Source organism: Apostichopus japonicus, chromosome 11, assembly GCF_037975245.1.
Source record: "Apostichopus japonicus isolate 1M-3 chromosome 11, ASM3797524v1, whole genome shotgun sequence".
NCBI lineage: Eukaryota > Metazoa > Echinodermata > Holothuroidea > Aspidochirotida > Stichopodidae > Apostichopus > Apostichopus japonicus.
Window position 1 is genome coordinate 9990445 of NC_092571.1, and position 26467 is coordinate 10016911.

At 37.1% G+C, this 26467-nt stretch overlaps 1 protein-coding gene across 4 annotated transcripts in view; it reads left to right on the forward strand.

The window, feature by feature from the left end:
* The window catches only part of LOC139975523 (polyamine-transporting ATPase 13A3-like), a 74852-nt gene that overhangs the window by 4537 nt on the left and 43848 nt on the right, over positions 1 to 26467 (forward strand). For 2 of the 4 annotated variants that reach the window (XM_071983512.1, XM_071983514.1), the window contains exon 1: positions 21081 to 21262. The exons of 1 other annotated variant lie outside the window; for it this stretch is intronic. In XM_071983512.1, the coding sequence (XP_071839613.1) occupies positions 21183 to 21262 (80 nt within the window). In that variant the 5' untranslated portion in view covers positions 21081 to 21182. Of the gene's footprint in view, positions 1 to 21080; positions 21263 to 23811; positions 24053 to 26467 lie in introns of those variants that run through there. One more of the 4 variants, XM_071983513.1, reaches the window with a different exon arrangement.

Below are 26467 nucleotides of genomic sequence, written 5' to 3' on the forward strand. Positions count from 1 at the left end.
CAAGTTATCCTGCATCTGCTCCATTGGAACAGTATCCACATGCATATGACTTGCCAGCTGCATGCACTTACACGGCACTGCCTCTCGTTCCTTGCAGTCGCAGCAACAAATTCCTTTTGGAAGGTTGTTTGAGGCGACTCCCCGGTCAGAATCTTCGGCCTGAGATTTCTGCTGCTATCTACCTCCCATCCTCTTCCAATGGGCTAAAAAACGGGGGTGTTTAGATGCTTCCATAGCACAACTTGAAAATGTATACACGAAGGGAATGTTCTGTTGTTGCATTTCCGTTGGTGGTAGGCGGTCAGTGTCGATTTTACCCTTGGCTGCTGGCTTCTGAAACTTCAGATAGCGAGCCTTTTTAGAGGGGAGTATCCCCACAGCCATATGTGAGAAAATTATGGGGTTTTGTACTCAGCCCCAGGCACACATGAACACGTTGGTAGCATCTTGAGGTCTTGAAAAGTGAGAATGTAATGTTCATCGTCATTTATTTGGAAGCTCCAAAAATGGACTCTGTCGTGTTGCAACGTAGGCCTTTTAATTTTCAATTTCAAATCAGCTAGGCCTATACAGGCCTATTGGACAAACAGCAACTTACACTTACAGCAGACTGTCATCTCATTCCCAACAAAGTATGTTATCACCATTAATTGACTTGAAATCTACTTTCCTAATAAAAGAAGAATTGTATTATAAAAGTGCGGAGAGAAGAAAGAGGCTGTCTTGGCGTAAACATCAGTTGCGTGCTTAATCTTCGTTTTCAAAATTCCCCCGACTGATTTAGGGGTGCTGCTCCGGGGTCATTAAAACCGACTCCCACGATTCTGAGGCATGTTTGACTACCGGTAAGGTATAAATTATTAGCTCTTATCGCAATGTTATGCTAATAAAGTTAAATATCCATCGACTGTTTTAGGTAGGTGCCTGAGGCGTTTTAGGAGGGCCAGATGCGAATGGAATATTATATAAAGAAGGGCTTCTGCCTGGGTCATTGAAGCTGATTTCAATGTAGTGGGGTATATGGATCTCCATCCCCCCTCACACACACAAACAATTTAAAGTCAGATGGTGCACTCTGAGGATAATTAGACCATAAGTAAGGTACATATAAGTAGCTCTATAAACGCAAGATTATGCTAATGAATAATAATAAATTAAAACTTGACCTCTTCCTATTTTCCTGTACTTTTGGGAACTTCACCACCCTCCCTGTCGTAGTTTTAACTGCTTTAGGTGAGTCAAAGGGGATAAAGTGTTCTTTAGCAACGTGACTGATGTCATCACTGGATTCGGTCTGTTTCCCATCGGAGAAGGATAGTGTCTCGTTCTTTGTACTTTCACTGGAGGGTTTGAAGTGTTTCTTGTTACACCGGTAAAGCTGTCCGTCAGACCTCAACTATGCAGGATCGTTGGTTGAGCTGGGGATACGCATGTCCCATTTCTATAAGGTAGGTCATGGGTTACTGGTTTCACTCGGGCTGACCAATTTGTGACTCAGGCAACGGCTTTGTTGTTTGTTCATACCATGCTTTGGATTTTTGTCTCCTCAAAATATTGTCCTTGGTTACATTTTCAACCACCTTCGGCTGAAGTAGTGCCTGTGTAGTAAGCAGTAGTGTTTGTGTTCTCCTTGACATTGGTCTTTGGACAGGATTTGAGCACTGGTCCTATGCTGGTGTATTTCTTAGGATGGATTGCCTTTAATCTGTGCAATCTCGCTTGGATTTTTTCAAGATATTTTCTGCAATCTTGAGTTTGCAAATTTTGGTCTTCGTCAGTATTTCATTGGATTTGCAGAAGTCTTTGGTCGGATACTCTTATGTATTTTCGACAACTGTTGTTGTTCGGTTATCTTTAGAATGTGGTACTTTGGAGCATCTTTGTGGTCACTGCCCTTAGATGAGGGAAGCTCTAGACAGGAAGTCAGCTATATGCATCTCTTGCCCCTGTTTGTTAGTTACTTGAAGCTGAACTTCTGAAGACGTAGTAGCATACGTTGGAGTCTTTTGGGGGCTTACATCCATGGTTTTTGAAGATGCTGACCATCGGTTTGTGGTCAGTCTCAACTTTAACACTGTGCTTTCCAATGATATACTGTTCAAATTTGTCACAAGCAAAGACAATTGCTAGACACTCTTTCTCTATTTTCACACATCTCTCTTCTATGGGTGTGACAGTTCTGATGCAAAGGCCACCGGCTGCTCCTGTTGCATAGACTTGCTCGTAGGCCGTTCTGACGTAACACTGAATTGAAGCTTCTTCTTTGATATTGTAATATCTAATGACTGAGGTGATTAAGTCCAGGCTGCATCTTTGTGTCAGATTTCGCAAAGGCACACACACACATCAGGTAGTTTAGGTATAAACTTCGAACGGTAATTAACGAAGCCCAAGAATCTCTGGAATTGCCTTAGGCATTTGCAAGATGGCCTTGATTTTCTCAGGGTCTGGTTTGAGTCCTTCTGGTGTGAGGAGGTGCCCAATGTATGGTACTTCTTCCAGTCTCAAGTGCATATTTCTCTGTTAAGCTTTTGGTTCACCTCCGTAGCCCTGTCTAATAGTTTGTTTGTTTTAGTTGTGCATCATGATCTATTATGGCTTCCTCTGTGTAACCACAGCCATACACAAGGATGTTATCTGTATTACTTCTACTCCTCGTCTTTGGTATCCTTCTGGAGCCGAGGCAGTACCGAATGGCATACGCCGCCACAAAAAAAAAATTGTCTTGCCCAAAACCGTCTTTTGCACCAATGACGGAGAATATCTTGGCTTTTGCAGGGCATGGAAGGCAGTGGATAACGTGGTCTCTTGATGGCATATTTTAAGTCGTTGGGTCAAGTCAGATCCTGAGTTTATTTGGCTTCATCACTACCACCATACTGCTCATCCACTCTGTTGGGGAAGTAACTTTTGCCAAAATCTCCTTTTCATCAAGCTTACTCATTTTTTATTCTTTAGCTCTGACTTGAGGGCAACCGCCACGTTTCTTAGATAGTGCTGCACTGGTTGAACATTTGGATCTATTGTGATGTGATATTTGCCAGGCAAGCACCCCAGGCCCTCGAAGACATCATGGTATTCATCAACGATGCTGTCATAACTGTTGTTTGGCCTGTAAGCATTGTTCTGCACATTATTGATATTTTTCAGCTCTAACCAGCCTAAGTCTGACATGTTTTAGCTGACAGCAGTGGATGTTGTTTTGCATATTCGACTTTCATTTGGCATCTGATTGTGTAGTCTGCTGGACTGTTCTGTGAGTTCATACTTATGTTGTCGAACTACTGAGTGCCATCAGACTGGACCGTGCCTACAGTATGAATGATTGTGCAAATATACTGACTCTTCAGAACTGTTGCCATCAATTCATTTTCCCCGATTTGATGAACTCGACCTTTGATTTGTTTACATAGTTTTGCAAAGTGATTCTTTCTGTGGCACTTGCATGGCAATCATTTCTGTATTTTGCATGTGTTCCACCGCAATACCGACAGTCTCGTATGAGATTGCCTTCACATCTTCTCTTATCAGTTTTCGGTTTGTATTTGCTGGGCTGAGGTTTGCTTGTCATATAGTCTTTGCTTTTCCTGGAATAATGCACAACTTAACTTGTACTTGGTGGTGTCATTCGGATTAGCTGGATTAGCTGTGCTTGGACAGCCTTTGTGTTTCGGGCTTTATCAATAGCTCCCCTCAAAGTTAACCTAGACCAAACACGCAAGCGAAGCATAGTAATAACTATCATAGTTTTACATAGTTCGTGCAAAACGACTGCTCACTTCTTTGACAGCCTATACCAAAAACGAGGTTGTTAAATAAGCCATATATAGAGGTTCTAACAAAACAGAGTTTTTGTTTGCATTAATAAACAATGCAACCTGAAGGAAACTGTTGCCGTTGTTCTCGACATAACGAAACTTTCATTAATGTAAATAGCTAAATGACATAATCCGTAACCAAACTGAAGCTAGCAGTAATTTCCTGCAATGAGTAACACAACATGATTGAGGGATAGCCATCCATAAACTGGATATATGCCAAAAATGCACGACAAGAAGTAAACGCTAGGCATATGCTTTTCTAAAGTAGAGCCATTAGGCCTGCCGCGACAGTACTACCAGGCCAACTGGTACTTTTACTATTTAGCTATGATGACCCCAGGACAGTCCTGCTTCATTATAAAATTAGTCTTTGGCCTTCGACCTTTCAATAAAAGCTCAGTTTCTTACTTAAATCAGTCGGGGAAATGTTGAATTTTATATTTTACGGAATTCAAAGTAGATATCAAAAGTAGTAAAGTGAATGCAATATAGCTACTGCAAATTAAAAAATAAACTCATTTAGCAAACCTACAATTTACAACAGTGATCTCAATTTCAGTATGATGATGCACATTTCCAGACCCATCATAAGGTTGCGTCCCTGCTATTGAACCTTCTTTGATTTATTTCGTTGTTGTTGAGGAATTCTAATGAAATTGTTGTTTACTGACTGTGCTTTAGTACATTATTTGTACGGAGAAAGCGCTCAACTGCTCGATTGAGTTGTTCCTCCCTGACGTCATCAAGATGGAAGTTGCGTAATGAATGACGGCTTACTGTGCATTGTGGTTAGGCCTTAGGAGCACAATTTTCAAAGCGAGCGTATTCAGTCCAACAGAAAGCGGTTTACTTAAAATCAAATATTAGATAGTTTTGAGGTTACTGAACAATATTAATTGTCTTTGATCCCTGCCTTCGTTATTCCTTTAAGATCTCAATCCATCCACAATACGGTAATGGGCTTCCATTGGCTAGTGGCGGTAGCTTTGGCAGACTGTCTTCCAACCAATCATGTGATATCATTTAACCTGTGTTCAATAGTACAGCTATTCGTGATGGAGTGGACTGACAGATTTTGCGATTTTATTTGGGTGAAGGTTTGTCTTAGAGCTTGTTAACTCCATTTCCCGGTTGGGTACCCTTTCCGAGTTTCCTGATAACGAATTTTTACAAGTCTCTGGCCTGGCGAAATGTGGCTACAATATGGTAGCTCAAAACTTGTCAGCAGGGTCTAAAAGAACGTACTTTTTACCAAACTTTCGTCATATTGTAAGTTTGTTTGGACCTCCTGTGATAGAATAGGGCGATGATCGGGATCGTCGTGATTTTTTTTTTTTTTTTGGGGGGGGGGGGGTCTGAACAGATGCTGTCAGCTCTTGATACCGTTTAACGGCTCCATTCTTATTCCAAGCTGTCCGTTTGGATTATTCACAGGTATTGTAACGTAATGACTAAACTACCTTCGAGATATCCTCTTAGCCGTGGACGGCCTTAATTTCTGCTAACGTTGCTTCTTTCTCTAAGTAGCTTCTCTTTCAACCTTGTCCATGCTATAGGTGGAAACTGGAAAGCTTGGGAGGGTGGGTCTCTCTGCTGGAAAGTTGCTGTGTATTTAAGCAATAAAAGCCACACGAGTGGTTCCCTAGTATTTTTTGAACTCAAATCAAAAAGAAAGATATTCCTTTAAAATTTGTGAAATTATTCTATGTCTGCTTTGCACATTGATCGCCCTATATCTGAAAGCAAACTACTCTGTATGATTATAAACACATGAACTTCTTAATTAAAGATTTACAAATGTAGGTTGACTTATCGATTTGTGAGATTAAATTTCCGCCAGTGAGTAGATAACAGATGTTATTTCCACATATATCGACAAGTGGAAACAAATAAAGATCACTGAAAATGTACAATTAAAGACACATTCGTGGTTTGCATAGCGCGTCTCAATTTATCATCACCAAGTGTGCAAGTATTCAAACTTGATACTGGCAGTTGCCAAAGAGTGGGCTTTGTGCAGCTCATCGAAATAGTTGATCTAATGAACGGTTTTCGGGTGCTTGAAGAACAATGAGTTCTGTCATTAACAATTAAAATCTACTGATACACAACATAAACTGCTGATACATTTCAAATGTAGATACATGCATGCAACAGGGTCTTTAACAGCAATGTAGTTTATGAGGAAGCCCTGAAAGGTGTTTACCAAAGAAACCATTGAGTTAATCCTTACTCCCGGACATCCTAGCTCATATGAAGAAAGGAAAGCGTTTGCATGGGCGACACAATTGTTTTTGACAGCCTGCAGAATGCAGTCTTGCTACAATAACCTTATTTTTTTAACAACTGTGGATCAAGCAAGAAGCTTTCCCTTAGAGCAATGGCGTAACATTACTTCTTGTAAACGAATTCAGGCTATGCTATTGATGACACAGAAAATGCTTGTGAGACAATACGGACTCGTGACCACACTGTCCTTTGGTAATAGTTGTATAGATTGTTTCATAAGATAGCAAAGCTGATGTACTTGGGAAGGATGATTTTCACTAGTTGTAGAAAGTTTGTTTACAGTGTAATCCAGCTACAAAAGTCTACTCAGTTACTTTACTGTCATAGGGTCATTCTTCAGGAGGCTAAACAGCTAAAGGAATTAAAAAGTCGGGAGACTAGTCAGAATGGACAAAACCTATCAATAAATATGGATATCTAATCCGTTTGAGTTGAAGCCAGTAATAAGCCATTAGAAGAGCTAAAGTCTATCACATAGACCTAATATCAAATATCTGAGCAGGTGTTAGACTCTGCTGAGACTGCTCAGCGACGCGAATGAGTCTCCCTACATAAAAATAGGAAAATGTTACGGCTGTTATATTTTCCTCCCCTTTCTTCATACGCTTAAGAGGCCAGCGCAATAACAGGAACGAATTGCTCACAGTGTGATGAATAGTAAGGATCGACCCAGCGTATTTGGCAAACTAAAATTGGCATATTTTACATAGGCTACGCTTGTGTGTTATTTGCATCCCTCCACTACCACAGCGAGAGCTAACCATTGTCTATGACAAGCCAACATGTCTATAAAGGCCGTCTATTGCGCGTGTACAAACAATCAGTGCATAGCGTCTAAAATAATATTACACGTTTGTAAAACCTTTGAAATTCCACAACGCTTTACAGAATTCGCGGGAAACGCGTCGTGGACATTCGACAATGCGCAACACGCCCTCTTAAAATTTCGACAACATCTTGACAAACGTGTTAGTGAAACAGTGATTGTTTGTGTAGAGAACACATAGATTTTTTTTAGAAAGGGTTTCAGTTTGTAATGTTGTACATAACTGCACAACAACTGGACACTCTAGACGCAACGTATAGGTTAGTATACCCTACATAGGCCTACCTCAGATGTATTTTGATATCCACAAAAACACCAGGCTTCATATTATCAATGTGAAAATCCACAGACTATACATATATTATGTTAAGGCTTCATGATTGAAATATTGTGCATGTTTGCGGCACGTTTTTATCCCACAATTTGACTCCCGTTAATCTGAGATGACATTTGGCCTCCATAAAAAGAAGTAAGCTCCTTGTGATAGATTTGATACATCCACTTACCAATTGCGTTAATTGTAATTATGAAATATATATATAAATTGTATGAGTTGGAAAATCCAAAAGTCCGTACCACTCGATCACAGCGATTCACTTGTGTGAATACGTAACGTAATGGTAATTGTATAACTGTCAACGAGAGCTTATTACGCAAGTTTTATGTTATTGAGTGCAATAAAATGAGTTGGATCTTTGGGAGTAATCTCACAATTTGTTAGGACAATTCAATTTATTAAGTTATTGAGCATGGAAGAGCAACCCTATATATAACCGACCAACCATAATTCTTTGTACATTCACTCTGTTGTACATACCGTATATTGTCGTAATTCATGGTCGAGCCTTAACATTCAGTCTTCAACATTGTTTAAAAATTGTAATGTATAACCCTTTTATTCACTACGCACTCTCCATTTTATGTAAACGTTGCAAAATTACCCACTGGAAGTATACGTTTCATGCTAGTTATATCCTAGCTGATGAAGATGTTTGGCGCAAAGAAATTACGACTCATAACCAGAATCGTGCATATGGTTTGTGTTGTCTATCAATCGTATAGACCGAGAATAATGTCATCGAAAATAACATACAACATATGGCTACCGTCAATGTAGCTTATAATGTGCATTTACAATTAGTCAGGACGATAACACGCTTTCACATCCTAACGTTCAGCGGTTAGCATTCAAATTGCCGGGACAGATACAATGATCATATTGCTTTAAAGTTCTCATTAATTGGTTGGTAAAATTATTTATAATAAAATGAGTCTTTGGAAAAAAAAAAAATAGTAGGCTGAAGGAAAGTTCTAAAATCTTAGCTATGATTACCCGAGTATTTGCGTGTTCTTCACATTATAGTGAGTTCATTCTTCAGTTCTATTTTAGTGTTACAAGGTAATGTGGGAAAAACGGTTGTTGCATCTTCGCTTATTTGCACTTTACCTGTACTTCCCAACGACAGGATAACAGCCAGGATAAATATTATTCTCTGAGGCAGTCTGCTACAAGCTGTTAATGAGCATATTGAACTTTAAGTGGCTCGCACTGCGTAGAATGTGGAAGCAAATAATTGTGCTTGCAGTCATTGCTGCTTCTTCAAGGCTACAGACACTCTTGCTTGATTAAGTTCTTCTTTGAACAAATTAATCAACCACCTGACTTGTAGAAGTAATTATAGTACCCTGTAAAATCATCCCGACGAAACGAGCTTTGTGTGAATTTTCCAACATAACGTAAGAGAAACATGCATTAGAACTGTATCATCGTTGGTGTACCACATTACCGCTTTCCATCGTGAGATGAAAGGAGGGCATGTGACCAGCCTCTTCATCAACTGATTCATTGATCTCAGTCTTTTCAGAGCACTTTCTTCTCTCTAGTACTACTCTTCTGTTCACTGTTTGATCATTATCAGTTCTATCTGCCTGCTTAACCTGTTCGTCTCTGAAGGCGATCTTATTAGTGTCAAAACGTTAGGCCGTCTTACTTCAATACATTTCTGGAATGAATTGTACCCAGGGGCGGCGATTTGTTTCAAATATTGGGGGGGGGGACATTTGCTTGGGTACCGGCGCGTAGCAATTTTCATCCCCAAAATAGTTCGCGCGCTGCTTAATATTTTATATATAGATATATGTATATACATATGTATATATATATATATATATATATATATATATATATATATATATATATATATATATATATATATATATATATATATATATAAATATATGGAATGAATGTATCGGACAGTTCGGACTTGTTTTTTATATATATATATATATATATATATATATATATATATATATATTTATGTATATATATATATATATATCTATATATGTATATATATATATATATGTATATATGTATATATATATATATATATACATATATATATATATACATATATATATATATATATATACATATATACATATATATATATATATATATATATATATATATATATATACACGTAGACCGCAATCCTGTGATCAGTGTCCTTGAAAAGATGATTGTAAATGCAAATGGATAATATAACAGACGATTAGGCAGTCACTCCCTGCACATCATCAACTGCGCATACTTACCTAATACTTATGCATAAATAGAACTAGAATTAAGAAAAACACTTGTAAATGGTCAATCTTTGATGGTAGTTGCAGCTATTTTCATGATTTCTAATGCCTATTAGAAAGATAAGATAATGTTGTTTATAGGTGTGTAGACCTTTAGTGTTGCCGATTAGACTATATTGACAGTAGTATAATAGACTTGGTACCTGCCATGCGGGACACAAAATTGTCAACTCGCAGCTTTATTTATTTTTATTTATTTACTTGTTTTTCCACAAAAGTACAAAGTGGAGGGAAGTCTTCCATAAAGCTTAAAAGCTTAACAATGTGGAAGACTCCCTGAAGAAAGAAAAGAAAAGAAAGAAAAATATATATATAACACATATACATAAATATAAATACAAATTAAATGCTCAATATATATATATAGTAATTACATACAGGAATAATTTGGTAGTAGTCAGTAACTAGCTATTAATGTGTGTTGCACAATAGTGGAATCAAATGATGTAACTAAGTGATACCATGGGAACGCGCTACTGTATTTTTTGTTCTTGTGGTTACTGGTAACATTTCAGGCCTAACATTGGGTTGTGTTTAATTAAACTTCGTGTATCCGATATCTCAGTAGAAGAACTTTGCGAAATTAGAGAGCATAACTGTCTGCAGATTTGAAACCTACACAGACGTGTACATAAGAATTCAAACTGTACAACATCTCATGAAGGGAAACTCGATAAATGCAGTACAGAATTTACACTCCCAATAACCACAGACCGCGTATGCGAATACGTAATCGAAACTCCCTCTTTTTTGGTTTTAGCAAAATACCACATCAGATACGAGGATAGTGGTACCACCAAGCCGTTGACATGTTAAGTATATCCTCTACTTACATTTGCAGTTATTATAAACTAAAAGTGAACTCACAAGAACTCTGTTACAGTAGGTTGACTATCTGGTATCTAGTTTAGTTTCTGTTTAATCTAGTTAAACAAATACATGCAGTTATTATGGAAAGCACATATTAAGGAAGCTATACACCCGAGCACTCATGCAGGCTACGTTCAAGACGTTTGCATTTCTTGTCTGATTCGATCAATCGTTGAAAATATCAAGATCAGTTAACAGGATTACTGAGCTAACTCGTTAAAAGCATAAAAACAGTAAATAATATATTTAGAAATGCATAATGTTTCGAAAACATACAAGAAGGTTTTTCTATCATCTGTTTTTCCATGAATTCACAGCTGACTTGACTAGCTTGATCCTGTCCCCTACATTCCACTTACCACAAACATTAATAAACAAAGTATAGATACACTTACCGCCTCGTGTATAGGCATCACCTGTTACTATACTCAAACAATTCTTTTTACATTGATAAACACTGTATAGATATACCGCCTGGTGTATAGGCATCACCTGTTACTATACTCAAACAGTTCTTTTTACATTGATAAACACTGTATATAGATACATATATCGCCTTGTGTATAGGCATCACCTGTTACTATACTCAAACAGTTCTTTTTACATTGATAAACACTGTATATAGATACATATATCGCCTTGTGTATAGGCATCACCTGTTACTATATATACTCAAACAGTTCTTTTTACATTGATAAACACTGTATAGATATACCGCCTTGTGTATAGGCATCACCTGTTACTATACTCAAACAGTTCTTTTTACATTGATAAACACTGTATATAGATACATATATCGCCTTGTGTATAGGCATCACCTGTTACTATACTCAAACAGTTCTTTTTACATTGATAAACACTGTATATAGATACATATATCGCCTTGTGTATAGGCATCACCTGTTACTATACTCAAACAGTTCTTTTTACATTGATAAACACTGTATAGATATACCGCCTGGTGTATAGACATCATCTGTAACTATAATCAAACAATTCTTTGTACATTAATAAATATTGCATAGATACATATTTCTCCTTGTGTATAGGCATCACCTGTTACTATACTCAAACAATTCTTTTTACATTGATAAACACTGTATAGATACACATATCGCCTTGTGTATAGACATCATATGTAACTATAATCAAACAATTATTTTACTTGATAAACACTGTACACATACTGCCTTGTGTATAGGCATCACCTGTTACTATAATCAAACAATTATTTTTACATTGATAAACACTGTATAGATATACCGCCTTGTGTATAGGCATCACCTGTTACTATACTCAAACAATTCTTTGTACATTAATAAATATTGCATAGATACATATTTCTCCTTGTGTATAGGCATGACCTGTTACTATACTCAAACAATTATTTTTACATTGATAAACACTGTATAGATATACCGCCTTGTGTATAGGCATCACCTGTTACTATAATCAAACAATTCTTTGTACATTAATAAATATTGCATAGATACATATTTCTCCTTGTGTATAGGCATCACCTGTTACTATACTCAAACAATTACTTTTACATTGATAAACACTGTATAGATAAATATATCGCCTTGTGTATAGACATCATCTGTAACTATAATCAAACAATTATTTTTACTTGATAAACACTGTACACATACTGCCTTGTGTATAGGCATCACCTGTTACTATACTCAAACAATTATTTTTACATTGATAAACACTGTATAGATATACCGCCTTGTGTATAGGCATCAACTGTTACTATACTCAAACAATTCTTTTTACATTGATAAACACTGTATATAGATACATATATCGCCTTGTGTAAAGGCATCACCTGTTACTATAATCAAACAATTCTTTTTACATTAAGTATTTTCAGACACAGGTCCAGCAATGTTTGAGCCTTGAATTGGCTTTATCATATAGCCTACTTTAAAAAAAATCTTGTTTTCAATGAGCACACCCAGATAATATTTATATTTACAAGTGACAAGAACACCACGGTAACGTTGCCTGGAATATGACATTTAGAACTACTAAAACCTTTACAAGGATGCCAAATAATTTGAAGTGACTTGGAGTGACGATAAGCAGGTGTTTAGTACCCAGAATCGGAAATGAAAATTCGATCGAGGCTGGTAGGCAGAACTTCTCACAACTAAAGCTTCTGGTTGTGAGACAATTCAAGCAAAAGAATTATTACGCGTCGCACGACTTCCAACGTACGTTACAAATTGAAGTAAAGGTCTCTAAATTTGAAAGTTTCGACACGAAGAAGGTAACTTTAGTGGGTGTTTATTGGCAGCAAGACGTAAACAGTACATCTTGATTTAAAACATATTTACTGTTAGCTCTGTGATTAATGAATCTCATTAAATTTGAAAGAAAATTTCGCGGATAAAAAAAAATCTTTCAAACGCTGTACCGTAGTTTAAATAATAGGTTAAGTTTAGGTGTGTTTTAGTTAATTATGTTTAGCTTGGTAAAAACAATATAGGGTTCTCTATGTACCGATTATATCAATACTTAGATTGGCAATATTTTTTTGGTAGTGTTTTAAACTTCTAATAGGGGTCTGTTATAGGACGTAAGTTCGTTTGACTGAAGCAGTTGATGTTTACATAGATGATAACTACATTTTCAAATTTGCAATTTAGGCTAACGTGTCTGGACATCGGTAATGATAGTTTTCAAAGATGTCTGATAAAAGTATAGTTTGATGTCATTCTGAATATAATTCAATTTTAAATTATTTGTTTGATTTATTTCGTCTCCGAATCAGTCTATTTACATCAGAGATCACCGTCAACTCTAAATGACGTAGATGTAATGTCCAACTACTTATAGGAGGAGGTCAAGACTCTCATTGTTCACGCCAGCTGTCTGCTAACTCGCACTTAAGGATACGAATAATTAAATATATACTCAAATTAGAATCAAAGTAGTATTTCCATTAAGTTTAAACTGAGTTACATGAAGGCATTCGATAATAAAAGTTTTTTTTTCAGTTGATAGAGACATCTTGTTTGAACAAGTCAGTTTATTCACAAGATTTATCGGCGACCTTGATATTTCACTATTGAAATTTTAAGTTTTAATCGTATAGTTAAAGAGGTGTCATTTGCGTGTGTATAGTGAAACTCTGTCTTCCTTCTATTTTTTTGGTACATCGACCTCCTTTTATGTATCTTACCAACCTGTGTGTGTTTGTATGTGTGTTCCACGTTTTCTCAGATATATAACCAGAGACACATAAGTGTGTTGGTGTTCCTATGCTTTGCTATAGATTCATACCCCCTCCCCTCCTCGTGAAAAGATCATCTCATTACACTAATCCCTGGGCAATAATAATAATAATAATCAAAATGACAATCATAATATTATTATTATTAATAGTAATAATAATAACAACAATAATATTCATAATCATAATAATAATCATAATATTAATCATCATTATCATAATAATAATAATAATAATAATCTTAATAATAATCATAATAATAACAATAATAATCATATTTATAATCTTAATAATAATCATCATCATAATAATAATCATCATCATCATAATAATCATCATAATAATAATCATCATCATAACTATAATCATAATCATCAAAATCATGATAATGATGATGATGATAATGATGATGATGATGATAATGATGATGATGACGATGTCGATGACGACGACGACGATGACGATGACGACGACGATGACGATGACGATGGCGATGACGACGATGACGACGACGATGACGATGATAATATTGGGAAAGTCAAATGTCGACCGACCAAGGAACCTGCAGTTCCCGTTTTTTGTTTTTTTTTTGATGGAAAACTTTGAATATCGGAATATCAACCGATAATCTAGTTTTTTTTCTCCAAAAGTATAAGTTTTTCCAACAATAATCGAAGATTTTCTATTGATAATCCAAGTTTATCGGCAATATTCCAGGATTTTCAAGCGATTAACCATGTTTGTCGTTGAAAAACCTGACCTTTCGGTTTATATTATCGGTCGATAATTCTGGTTTAAACCTAGAATATCTAAGAATTGGGCATTTGGCTTGCCATATGCGTACGGCTCTTGAGATATCGCGTTTACAAGATTAGGCGCCCCACACACACATCCACCCGCACACGCCCACACATAGTATAATAGAACATTTCATAGGTCAAACATGTACATTAGTTACCGAAAGTTTGAACTATGAGCTATTAAACTATGAGAAATTCAGGTTTCTTCCTCTCTAATATGTGGCTGATAAGTGTCGAAAATGAAGTACCTTTGCCAGGATTACACTATTTATATGTATATAATCATAAAAGAAAGTGAATGAATGAACTTTGTTTTAAGTGGCAGTTTTAAAGATTAACTTGAAGTGAGAAAAGACATGGAATAATTTGGAAAGGTTTAGAAAAACTCCATTCCAATATGAAATACGAAAGGGTATGTTCTCCTCCGCATAGCTGTAAAAATACAATATGATTTTCATTTAACATAACTTATCTTAACTGTTTCATTTTTATTATGGTATAGCAATTTATTAAATAATCAAATTACGAACGCAAAGCTAGACTTTGCATGGAAGGATTACATTGATAAGATCTTGACTCACCCCAATCTGGATTCTTTTCAAGTGGTGTATAAGAGGAAGCAATCAGAAGTAAGAGTCAGTTTGTGTAATTAAGAAAAAAAAACCTTCAGTTATCTAGAGGTATGAAAAGAAATTGCATTCACTATAGCGTTTGAGCGGTGTGGTATCAGGACTGCTACGTTCAATAAGTAGTGAAGTAAGGGCCATTCGCGTCTCATTGTTGTGGTGGAATGTTACGGAGTAACATACCGTGTGTATTCATGACCGTATACAAGCTTCTTAGAGGTCAAATATTTACATATCTCATTACTTACACAATAAACGTACTGAGGGTACATCAAAAACGCACAAGGTTGTCTTATAGTTAGATTTGAATTGTTAAAGTTATGGACCGGAGGAGTGGGGTCTCCACCTCCCCATTGGTAATATTTTGTATCAGTAAGGCTGCATAACTGGGAAATAATGCGATGTCTATAGTAACGTAACATTTTAAAGAAAATTCACTACTACTTATTTTAATTTTAAAAGATCAAGCTTTTATTTTACAATATACTTATCAGGGCACAACATGCCCGTAGAACGGTTCGTTTAATCTTTGTTTGAGATGTTGAAGTTATGGACCATCGACCCTGTGCAGTGGTGATAGGAGAGGGTTGTCCATCTCACCTTGTTGGTGTAATTAAAAGGCAATTAAATATAGGAATGATTCGATGTCGTGCAACTGAAAAAGAACAGTTATTTTCAAGAACTTTCAAATACCATTACAAAACCTACAGACCTTTTCTGAACTTTGTTGAAAATTATCAAACTTTTAGAGATGAAATTTGACACGTCACATTAATTACACAACAAGCATATTAATGTAAACCAGAATGCAAAATGCATTGAGGTTTCGATGACTTCAGTGTACTAGATTTCTGATTATTAGTATAAGCAGAACTAGCTGTTACAATAGAAATGGCCCGAACCACCGGTTTGATACAATAACACTATGGCATGATAAACACAGGTCCGTGTACTGTACGTGGCTATACACACCTCCATCAAAACAATAGGGTTCTTGGAGGTCCAAGTCCATTCGGGGTCACTAGAGGTCAAATTGTGAAAACCTTGTAAACACGATAACTCAAGTAGGGAAGGTTGGACGAATCTCATATTTAGTATGTAGTTGTGACACGTTCAGTAAAAGATTTTATTGAGGTCAAATGTCATTTGGAGTCACCAGACGCCAAATTGTGGAAACCTTGTTTTATAAGCTACCGTATCTCCCATCGCCAGCCTATCAGATAACATGTGCGTTACGCCTCATACGAATAGGAGGCTGCACGGTAAACAACTTTTAAAATGTTATAGGCTAGGCATATACGCTGTGACTGTCGGAAATCAAGTAAAATGAGTGTGTAGACAAAGTACCAGCATAAAAGTACTGCGCTTTTAAACTGATTTCATTGAGCGCCTTCAACAATGTGTACAGATACGCTGTGAATGTCGGAAATCAAGTAAAACGAGTGTCGAGACAAAATACCAGCATAAAATACTGCACTTAAAACTTATTTATTTGAATCATTAAATGATGTCTGGATATGTTAATGAATGTTGGTAATCAAGTACAACGAGTGACAGTAATATTATATGACCTATGCTTTTACTAGTGTAGTTGTAAAGATGCGATTGTTTCACTGTCTGTACTTTGTGAATGCTCTACACAATATATATGGCAGATGCCATCCAGTGCCCTAGCTTCGCTGTTTTACAGGGCGGCCGCCGACCTTTATTTCGCCTGCCCTGCCACTCTTTCCTCCTCTCCAACTCCGTATACAGGTGCGTATCCAGGGGAGGCGTTGGGGGCGCGCGCCCCCCGGGTAAGGAAAAGAGGAGAGAAAAAAAAGAGAAGAAAAAAGGGAAAAGGAGGGGAAAAAAGAAAAGGAGGAGAGGAAGGAAGGGAAAAGAAAAAGAAAAAAGAGAGAAAAAGGAGAAAAGGAGGGAGTAGAAGATAGCCAAGACCTCGGGAAGAGAAAGATCCCTATTATATACACAGGGTAGCCAGTGACAGATCAAGGATTACGGAGGGGGGTGTGCGCCTCACCCTACCCCTTACCCCGACAACTCCATTTTTGACGTTTCCGTTTTTCCTCTCCCACTAATGTACTTGAACTCGACCGAGTCGTCGGGGAACATAACGCATTTCGGGAAGGGGGCGACCGCCCCCCCCCCCGAGCAAATTTTCTTTATGACATCGCTAGTAATTTCAAAATAGACAATGCTTAGATGCAACTTACAAGGCCTGGGAAGTGTCATTTCCAGCGATCTGGGAGGCATTTTCGGCCAAAATTTTTCTTGTACGCTTCGTGCCAACCCATGGTGGCACTTCGCTTAGATAGTTTGCCTACAGGCTTCGCCCTCCCTTGGCAATTACTCGCTACACGCCTGTTCGAATTTGTACAGCAAAGAGCAGATATAACATCATATCAATGAGCATTGAAATGCATGTTCCACGATGAACAGCCTCAAAACTGTCAATGTGTGTAGTCAAAGGCGTAGGAGCCAGATTGGATTTGGGGGCTGTAATGACTTGCCCGAAAAAAAAAAGCCAAACTTTTTCGCGCGCGAAGCGCGCATTCAACATGTCGATGCCAGTATCATATAGGCAAGATCGGTCATTACATCAAATGGCATCGTGTACCGCACGGTCCGTCAAAGTTGCACAGTATACCGCCGGATGCTAATGTAAACAACCAAATGTCTTATGTAGATGGAGAAAAAGCATACAGATCCATTTATGTCAAAACTCTCTTTTACAAAGGTAATGTCGGCTAAGCTTAGAACTTTATTTAAATTACCAAGGAGATCATTTTAAGCTATTCATTGCTATTTATTTTTCTTTCAGTAGGTGCCCGAAAAAAATGGGAAAACAATTGGGGGGGGGGGGGGCTGCAGCCCCCGCCTCCTACGGGACCTACGCCTATGAGTGAAGTGTTCGGTTTCGATATACCTCATATCGGAAATATCTCCTATTTTTCTGTTCCTTCAACCAAGTTTTGTAAAAGCCATTATAAGAGGTTGCAATTTTTCTACACCAAGAAATTAACTGTGTCGGAATTTTCCAAAATTTCCTCACCAACATTCTTCATCATACTTTCCTCTACTCGTTCAATTTTGACCTGTCTGTTAGGGGTTCAAGGAGGTTTTTCTATATTGGTTGTCTATAGATTGAATTTTCTGCAACATTATGGCTATGTTTTCAAGTGATTTTATTCACGAGAAAAGTGAATTTTCAAATTCTCAACAAGTAATGGGCTTAAAACCTTCAAAAGTGGGGCTTTCGGATATTGTGGGCCGTGACGTAGAATAACCTACAAAAGCAATCATTCATAGGACATGCAATCAGGTCGAACATGATGTGTGACTGGTGACAATCTTCAAAAAGGTTATGGATGGAAAATACTGGATACGCGCCTGGTATATAGTACAACCATGCTTTGACCTTGCAGCGATTTCACCAGCAACCCCAACTCTTCAAATATCCCCGTACATGCAGTGTGCATATCTCGCTAAATTCCACGCAATTGTATTAGGCCTGTTCGAAATTCGGAGTTTCAACTGCACATGCGCAAATCATGAAAATTTGTGAAGAAAATATCTATCACCGTACCTACAACACATAGCCCTAGTCAAAACTCGAGTTTATCTTGGATGATTCGTTTCTTGCATAACATGTTAGCGGTCGTTTTGGTCTAAAAATTCGTAACAATGCTGAACGAGGTTTGTGTATATTCCATTTATCCCACAATCCATTTCTCAAATCGAAAGTCCGAACTGGATTGGTGTTACGAATGAACTTGCTTGGCGGGTTTAGTAAATTTGTTCTGTGAGTGTAATGCCTACGTACTTCAATGTTGCGCCCTTTCTTGTTACCCACGAAGCGCAGACTACATTCAACCATATAGCAACTGATCCCACATTTACCCTGGATGCTTTGCAGTATTTGGAAACAACCAGCTCCACGAAATTATAGTATTTAAATAACATTTTTACGCAATGTCGATGATGTATCTCAAACTTCAATGACTACTTTTGACGATGTATGAATACAATAATTTATACACACGAATGTTGAACCAGAATCATGATTTGAAGCACGTGGTCAAAGGGACCTCGAAAATTTACGCAAGTTTGCAACGAAGAAATTACTGTGGTATGAATGAACATTTTACATTATCAACTCTCAATACGGAGTGAACAAAACATACTGTGAGATGAAAAGTCATTTTCAGTATCAGAGATGTTGTGGTAGCTTCCCGCAAAATTCATAGATTCTCTCAACTCATAACTTTCTGTGATAAAACAATTATTCAAATATTACGTTAACAATATCTTTAACAACGTCCTCGGAGTTGTAGCAAGTTAGCAACTATTATGTAAATATCGTTAACAACTTGATTTTGTTCGACAAATCAGGTTGTTAACGATAATCACATGGCTGTTGCTACAAATCAGGACGTTAATTGAGATAACGGAAGTTTAGACATCAACGTGAGTTTGAGCAACAGCACGGTAAAACAGCTGCAGCAACAACTTTAGTTTAGACAGCAGTAAACTTAGTTGCCCTTTTCGCGTTCCATACATAAATGTGCTAGAAATGTTCATAGTGAACTATGAGACTTTGCTGATCAGTATTCAAACACATCTTTCATTGTTTATAATAACTTAATTGTAATCTGAATCATACGTACTATAGTATTGTCGTCTTTATGCATGAACCATAAGAACAAATGTGCATACGCGTGATTTTACAAATATAGATAGCATTTACAAATTTATGCTTTATAAAACTTGTATAATGTAACTAAAGTCAATAACGGAGATGTATCCTTATGCGTAGCATGATATAATCAATCACACCATACACACATACAAACACACTTACATAGATAAATACACGTATACATACATACAAACAAACACGCATTCATATATACTGCTGTATATCCGTTACTTGTTTATATCGCAAAAATGGGGTACAAACGTTCATGCAAGTATATACAGAGACTTTGTGGGTTAAACGTAAGCCTTCTAATACCTTCTTATGCCTTCTGATGCCTTCTTTCTATGCCTTGTTATTCCACTTCTTTAGTATATATTAGCTATTCGGCAGCACAATGTCATGTACACCGTAACGCGTATCTTACGATGTCAGTATAATGACACAGTAAGGAGACACATTGTCATTCTACCTTAGAAAACAAAGACCACGCGTAACGTAAACAGCAATTAGAAGGTGAATGCCTGTATATGATTAGGGACACATGGATATATTAATTAGAGGTGTGGGGGGGAACTCTTGCTTTCAATCATTGAAAGCCAGACTCTAATTGATCAAACATCATCCATATCGGATGATTGAATAGAACTGGTTTCTTATAATAACATTACAAACAATCAACGCATAATTGCTCATCTCCAAGCTGCGAAGTTTGGATTGATTGTATTCTCCGAACTGCAGAAAATAGCCTTAACTTGTATTAATTTTCAAGTAAGTGTAAAATCGCATTACACACCTGCAGAATTCGTGGCAATATACAAGAAACTAGCGAAGCAGCCGACGGATATATCTCGGGCGAGGCATTGCTTCACATCAGCACGATGTGCATGTTTATTAGAGTCTGACAAGGGACAAAATACCATGGATATTCCCAGAATGATTGAAATAGTGTTAACATTGTTCTCATCTTATACAACAAACAGTTTCTCTTGGAATTGGGCGATATTCCTTTCTTTCCATCAACTATTTGTATTGTCTCCAAACGTTTACATGTTTGGTAGTCCCCATCATAATAACAACAGCAGAGCTTGCAGTAGGATAACAGACAAGAAACCAGCGATCCACTTTCAGCTTGAGGAGAAACTTTTCATTTTCATGCGTGAGTTTGTAACATTTATGCAAATACCTCATCACGGTAGACTGATTCGCCTCTGCTACGTCAGCTTGCTTGCAGCTGCCTCAGACTGCTGACACACACACCTTGGTGATGCACGCACTAGATGCGCTTACTATAACCACATTGCACTTACGAGGCAAAAGGTGGTTTTTCGTGTAAGAGTTTCGTCTTCTGAGCCTTTAACGAGATGCACCAGTTGGCAGGAACACTTTATGAAGTTTGGAGTCAACCGAGGTTCCGACCCTCGAGAATGACTGATATGAGCAGGTAAGTCGTCGGAAGGCGAAACATTCATTTAACGGAGATATCTTTTCTTTAGTAAGTTATCACGTCATCCAATTATGCCGCGTTCTTCCGTTGTTGATCACTTTTAATGAGCTATGATCATTTCTGTATTATTTTTTTGGAGTATCTTCGTCTTTGCCGTCCAAACTAATACCGGCAAACGTCTTACTTCCGCGTTTAATGTTATCATCAGTCTTGTTGTGTCAATTGTTTAATGCTATCATCAGTCTTGTTGTGTCAATCGTTTAATGCTATCATCAGTCTTGTTGTTTCAATCGTTTAATGCTATCATCAGTCTTGTTGTGTCAATCGTTTAATGTTATCATCAGTCTTGTTGTGTCAATTGTTTAATGCTATCATCAGTCTTGTTGTGTCAATCGTTTAATGCTATCATCAGTCTTGTTGTTTCAATCGTTTAATGCTATCATCAGTCTTGTTGTGTCAATCGTTTAATGCTATCATCAGTCTTGTTGTGTCAATCGTTTAATGCTATCATCAGTCTTGTTGTTTCAACCGTTTAATGCTATCATCAGTCTTGTTGTGTCAATCGTTTAATGCTATCATCAGTCTTGTTGTTTCAATCGTTTAATGCTATCATCAGTCTTGTTGTGTCAATCGTTGAATGTTATCATCAGTCTTGTTGTGTCAATCGTTTAATGCTATCATCAGTCTTGTTGTTTCAACCGTTTAATGCTATCATCAGTCTTGTTGTGTCAATCGTTTAATGCTATCATCAGTCTTGTTGTTTCAATCGTTTAATGCTATCATCAGTCTTGTTGTGTCAATCGTTTAATGCTATCATCAGTCTTGTTGTGTCAATCGTTTAATGCTATCATCAGTCTTGTTGTTTCAATCGTTTAATGCTATCATCAGTCTTGTTGTGTCAATCGTTTAATGCTATCATCAGTCTTGTTGTTTCAATCGTTTCATGCTATCATCAGTCTTGTTGTTTCAATCGTTTAATGCTATCATCAGTCTTGTTGTTTCAATCGTTTAATGCTATCATCAGTCTTGTTGTGTCAATCGTTTAATGTTATCATCAGTCTTGTTGTTTCAATCGTTTAATGTTATCATCAGTCTTGTTGTGTCGATCGTTCAATGTTATCATTAATTAGTCTTGTTGTGTCAATCACGTCTATACATATATCTGATAGTAATGAGTATTTTTAAGTATTTTGATATCTGCTTTATGAAAGTTGGAGATATACTTTCAAAATGTTACAATTAATTTGATCGTAGAGCCATACTTTATGAAGATCAGCCACTTGAAACATGAAAAGAAAAAACACTGAACCGTAAAGAAGGTTGAACTCGTTTGGAAATAGTTTACCTTTTCACATTGATTATATCCAGTTTGTCATAAAGGAAATAAATACACCGCTCTAGTTGTACTTACCGTAGTGGTTAATCAGTCTGTATACTGTTTTTCATCAATAAGGACCACGCTCCTAAATGTGTTAATGCACATTAAGAATGAAGCATCAAGTGTTTTTGAAAAGTGTTCACCAGTTCATTTTATTTCATGTTTGGGAGAGAGAGAATATTTCGGCCATTTTGAGATAAAATGTGTGAAGTCATTTCCTGATAATACACGTGAAATGTTAACTTTCTTTCTTAATCTGCTTTGGATTTGAGAAACATTTGTGCAATAAGATAAGCAATGCCATAATTTTGTCGTAAGCATATATAAGCACACGTGTCTTGCATAAGCAAACAAACTTTTTTTTAATTATCGTAGGAATGTCACGTGACAGATGTGTTTTAACAGGAAACGCAAAATTAACAGTTTAATTACAACAATCCCCCTATATTTTACGAACTTCCAGAGGCTTATTACTTCTTAGTTGCCAAGTGAAAACTCTCGGACGTTGCTTGAAAGGCGAAAATCCTCTTCTTTATGAAGATCTGATTTACAAAAGTGGTCGCTTTGGAGCCGAATTAATTAGATTTCAAAGAATGCGACTTAGTGATGTTAAAGTTAGCAAAACGATTCGACAGAGGTTACTAAACACGGACAAGGCAATGACTTTTTCCCGCCAAAATCTAAAATTTTTACGTATAATTCCATAATTTAAAAGTTAACGTATATAATTTTCGCCAACACTTGTAATCTCAGACAGATTGTAAAACTGCCAAAACGACAGTTGTATATAATTTATCTGGAACACATCCTCGATAGGTTTTAGGGCATTATGCGATGTCCTGATTGGTACAAGTTTTCTACTGTAGGTGATTAGACCGAAATAGTTCACAAGTGAGAAGTATTTCTTGTTGTGCTTAACGATCAGTTATCGAAAGAAGGTCAACCACTTGGCATAACTATCTAACTATCTCGTGCGCTACCTTTGAACTTTATTGGAAAGAAATGTGTTGGCATACGTTCACGTCACCTCAATTTTCCACCAATCTTATCACACTGGCTGACTATAAGAAATAGTAGCATAAATCACATTAGGTTTACTGATAACCTGGAGTGACCTTGCATTAGTGTTAAAGTTTTATTACGAAGGGCAAGACTGCGATCCATTTAGACATCTTTCGGAAGAAAGATAGCAGAAGCAAAGGGTTTGTTTTGACCTAAAACGTTCTTCGGTGCTTCTTCATTTTGGACTGATTTGTTGGCCCTGTGGTTCACCAATTTCTCACAACATAGTCATCGCGCATTGTAAAATCGCATAGGGTATCGCTGTAAACATTACTTTAATTAAAGTATCACTCGATGGCGACAGGTCGAACAACCAACAACAACGCAGATGATGATGATGATGCCAGGTAGGGTGCGTTTTCGTTTTTCTTAATTCTATATTGAAATTTTACAGTTACGGGTCGTACGAGGGGTAAGAAACAGAACTGTATCATTTTGCAAATTCGAAATTAAGCGAATTTTAAATCATGCCTGTAAGTGTCACAATATTGACCGTGAGATACATTTGTTGTAACAATTGATGACGTTTAAAGTATAACCAAGTTGTTCCATGAGTCGAATGTTAAAAGCGTTCAGATCTCAAGAAGGAGAATCTATTGGCAAATTTCTTAGCAAAAAGGTATTTTGGCCTACTTTGGTTTGGAAATGATTCAATAGTGTTTAAAACATTACCGCACTCTACGGAATGTGTCACCGCAGTGTAGCTAATTGGAGTGACCCGTTGCATCCCATTGTATTCACATTACCTTCTCTTGTAACAAGTCTTTAATACTTACCTGTTAAATCTATATTGTTTCCTTGGCAATCCCCACTTGGAAATCCCCCCTTGTAACGCCAGAACCCTTTTTTGTAGGGCATAAAGAAGCATAGTCAACTAACATATTCTATAAAAATTGGTTTCAGGATTGCCGTAACAAACATCCGTTGCATAATTACGGTACGAATGATGTGAGAGGGGTTCCATGCAGGCGCGTAGCCAAATGGGGGGGGGGGGGTTGGCGAAGGGTCGACCGCCCCCTCCTTTAGCATAATTCTTGTATTTTTTTTATGAAACCGCTAGTAATTTCAAAATAGAAAATGCTCTTACAAGGCCTGGGAAATTTTCTTGTACACTTCACGCCAAATCATGGTGGCGCTACGCTTAGATAGTTGCCTAAAGGATTCGCCCCATCGTTGGCAAATTCCTCGCTACGCGCCTGGTTCCATGTAAGTAGGACATAGATATATTCATGACCCGAGAGCAACATTAAATCATGGACTACGTGTGCACGTCACGCAGCAGATTGATAATCATAAGAATAGAATCAGTAACAATGGAAGCATACAAGCTACCAAGTTGAACCGGTGTTCATAAACGTTTAGTTACAACGTGTTCTGTATCGCAACATATAACATTGTCGTCGTAACATGAACGCTGACTCTGTTTATCCTGTCAACAGTTTACAAGTATTCTTGGAATGCAATTTGCAAAGCATATAATGTAGGCCTTTAGGCCTATGGTTAGTCGGAACGGTGCAGAAACCAATGCGGTCATAAACACGATACAGATATTGCAGACACTGAGGACTTTGCTCTTTAGCTTGGATACCTCAGCTGCCGACAGGTGCAAACCATGCATGTTTCAATATATAATACTAAAATAGACACTAAATCTGACTTGCCATACATTGACCGCGTTGTAAATTTACAAGAAGTTTTACACGCAACAAGGTATCGAACGAAGTTAGTAGGCCTCATTTGCGCATGCAATTAAATGATGAAACTTCGGTTCATGCAACTATGCACTTGAAGTCTAATTTAGAATCTAGCAATAATAAAAGTATAATCATAAGTAAATAATAAATGACTAAGAGTATTATATATGTATTTGTTCTAATACGAATGAACTACAACCTAATATGTGTTTCCTTGTAATGATGGGAATGTTTATCGTTATCAGTGCTCCATCATATTGAAATCAATCAGTGCACATATCGTTAATGTTCACGAGGCTACCATGGGCCTATATCTTGACTATCCACATATGTCTCCCTTGACTGTATGCAATCTTGCGCTCCCTTCAAATTTATGTGAAACCTTTTGAACTTGTCTTTGAAACCGCTCGTTAAAAATCAACTTTAAAGAGATTGTATTCAGTGACAATCTGTACGTGTGTTTTGTTTATTCGTCCTGTAATGAAGCAACATATTTGTATGTCAGTATGTTAGCCAACTAACTGTGGTATGTCTTCGTGTAACTAACTGTAGCTGCGCTATACATGTTACTATTTCTTTTGCGTGGTGCGCACAAGGGCAATCCAACATTTACCTCATGTCTCGTACAACGTGCAGTGCATATGAAAGAGTTCCATGGTATCATGACATAACAGGAGCAGCCCTGCAGTAGCTCAGCTAAGCTTCTTTTTTAGAAATTTATTTTGATTGTCAATATTTCTGAGCAGTTTATCCATTTTTGGTAAACTAAAGACAAAAGCGGGATAACGGTGTCATTTCCATTCACCTCCCATCACCATTATCCCCATTGGCTTATGCGCCTTCTTAGCAGAAAAAGTTGTACCAATGTTAGAAAGTTGTCTAAATAATTGTTTTGAAAAAAAAGAGACGTACGTAAAGATAAACTTTTATTTTATTTACTGAAATTAACAATGATAGATGCGACACATGATCATGGCAAGCCAGGTGCGATTAATGATTTGTGTCTCCTCATTTCAGAAATGAATTTCCCCGAATTGCGCCGCTATACATATCCTGAAATCCGGTGAC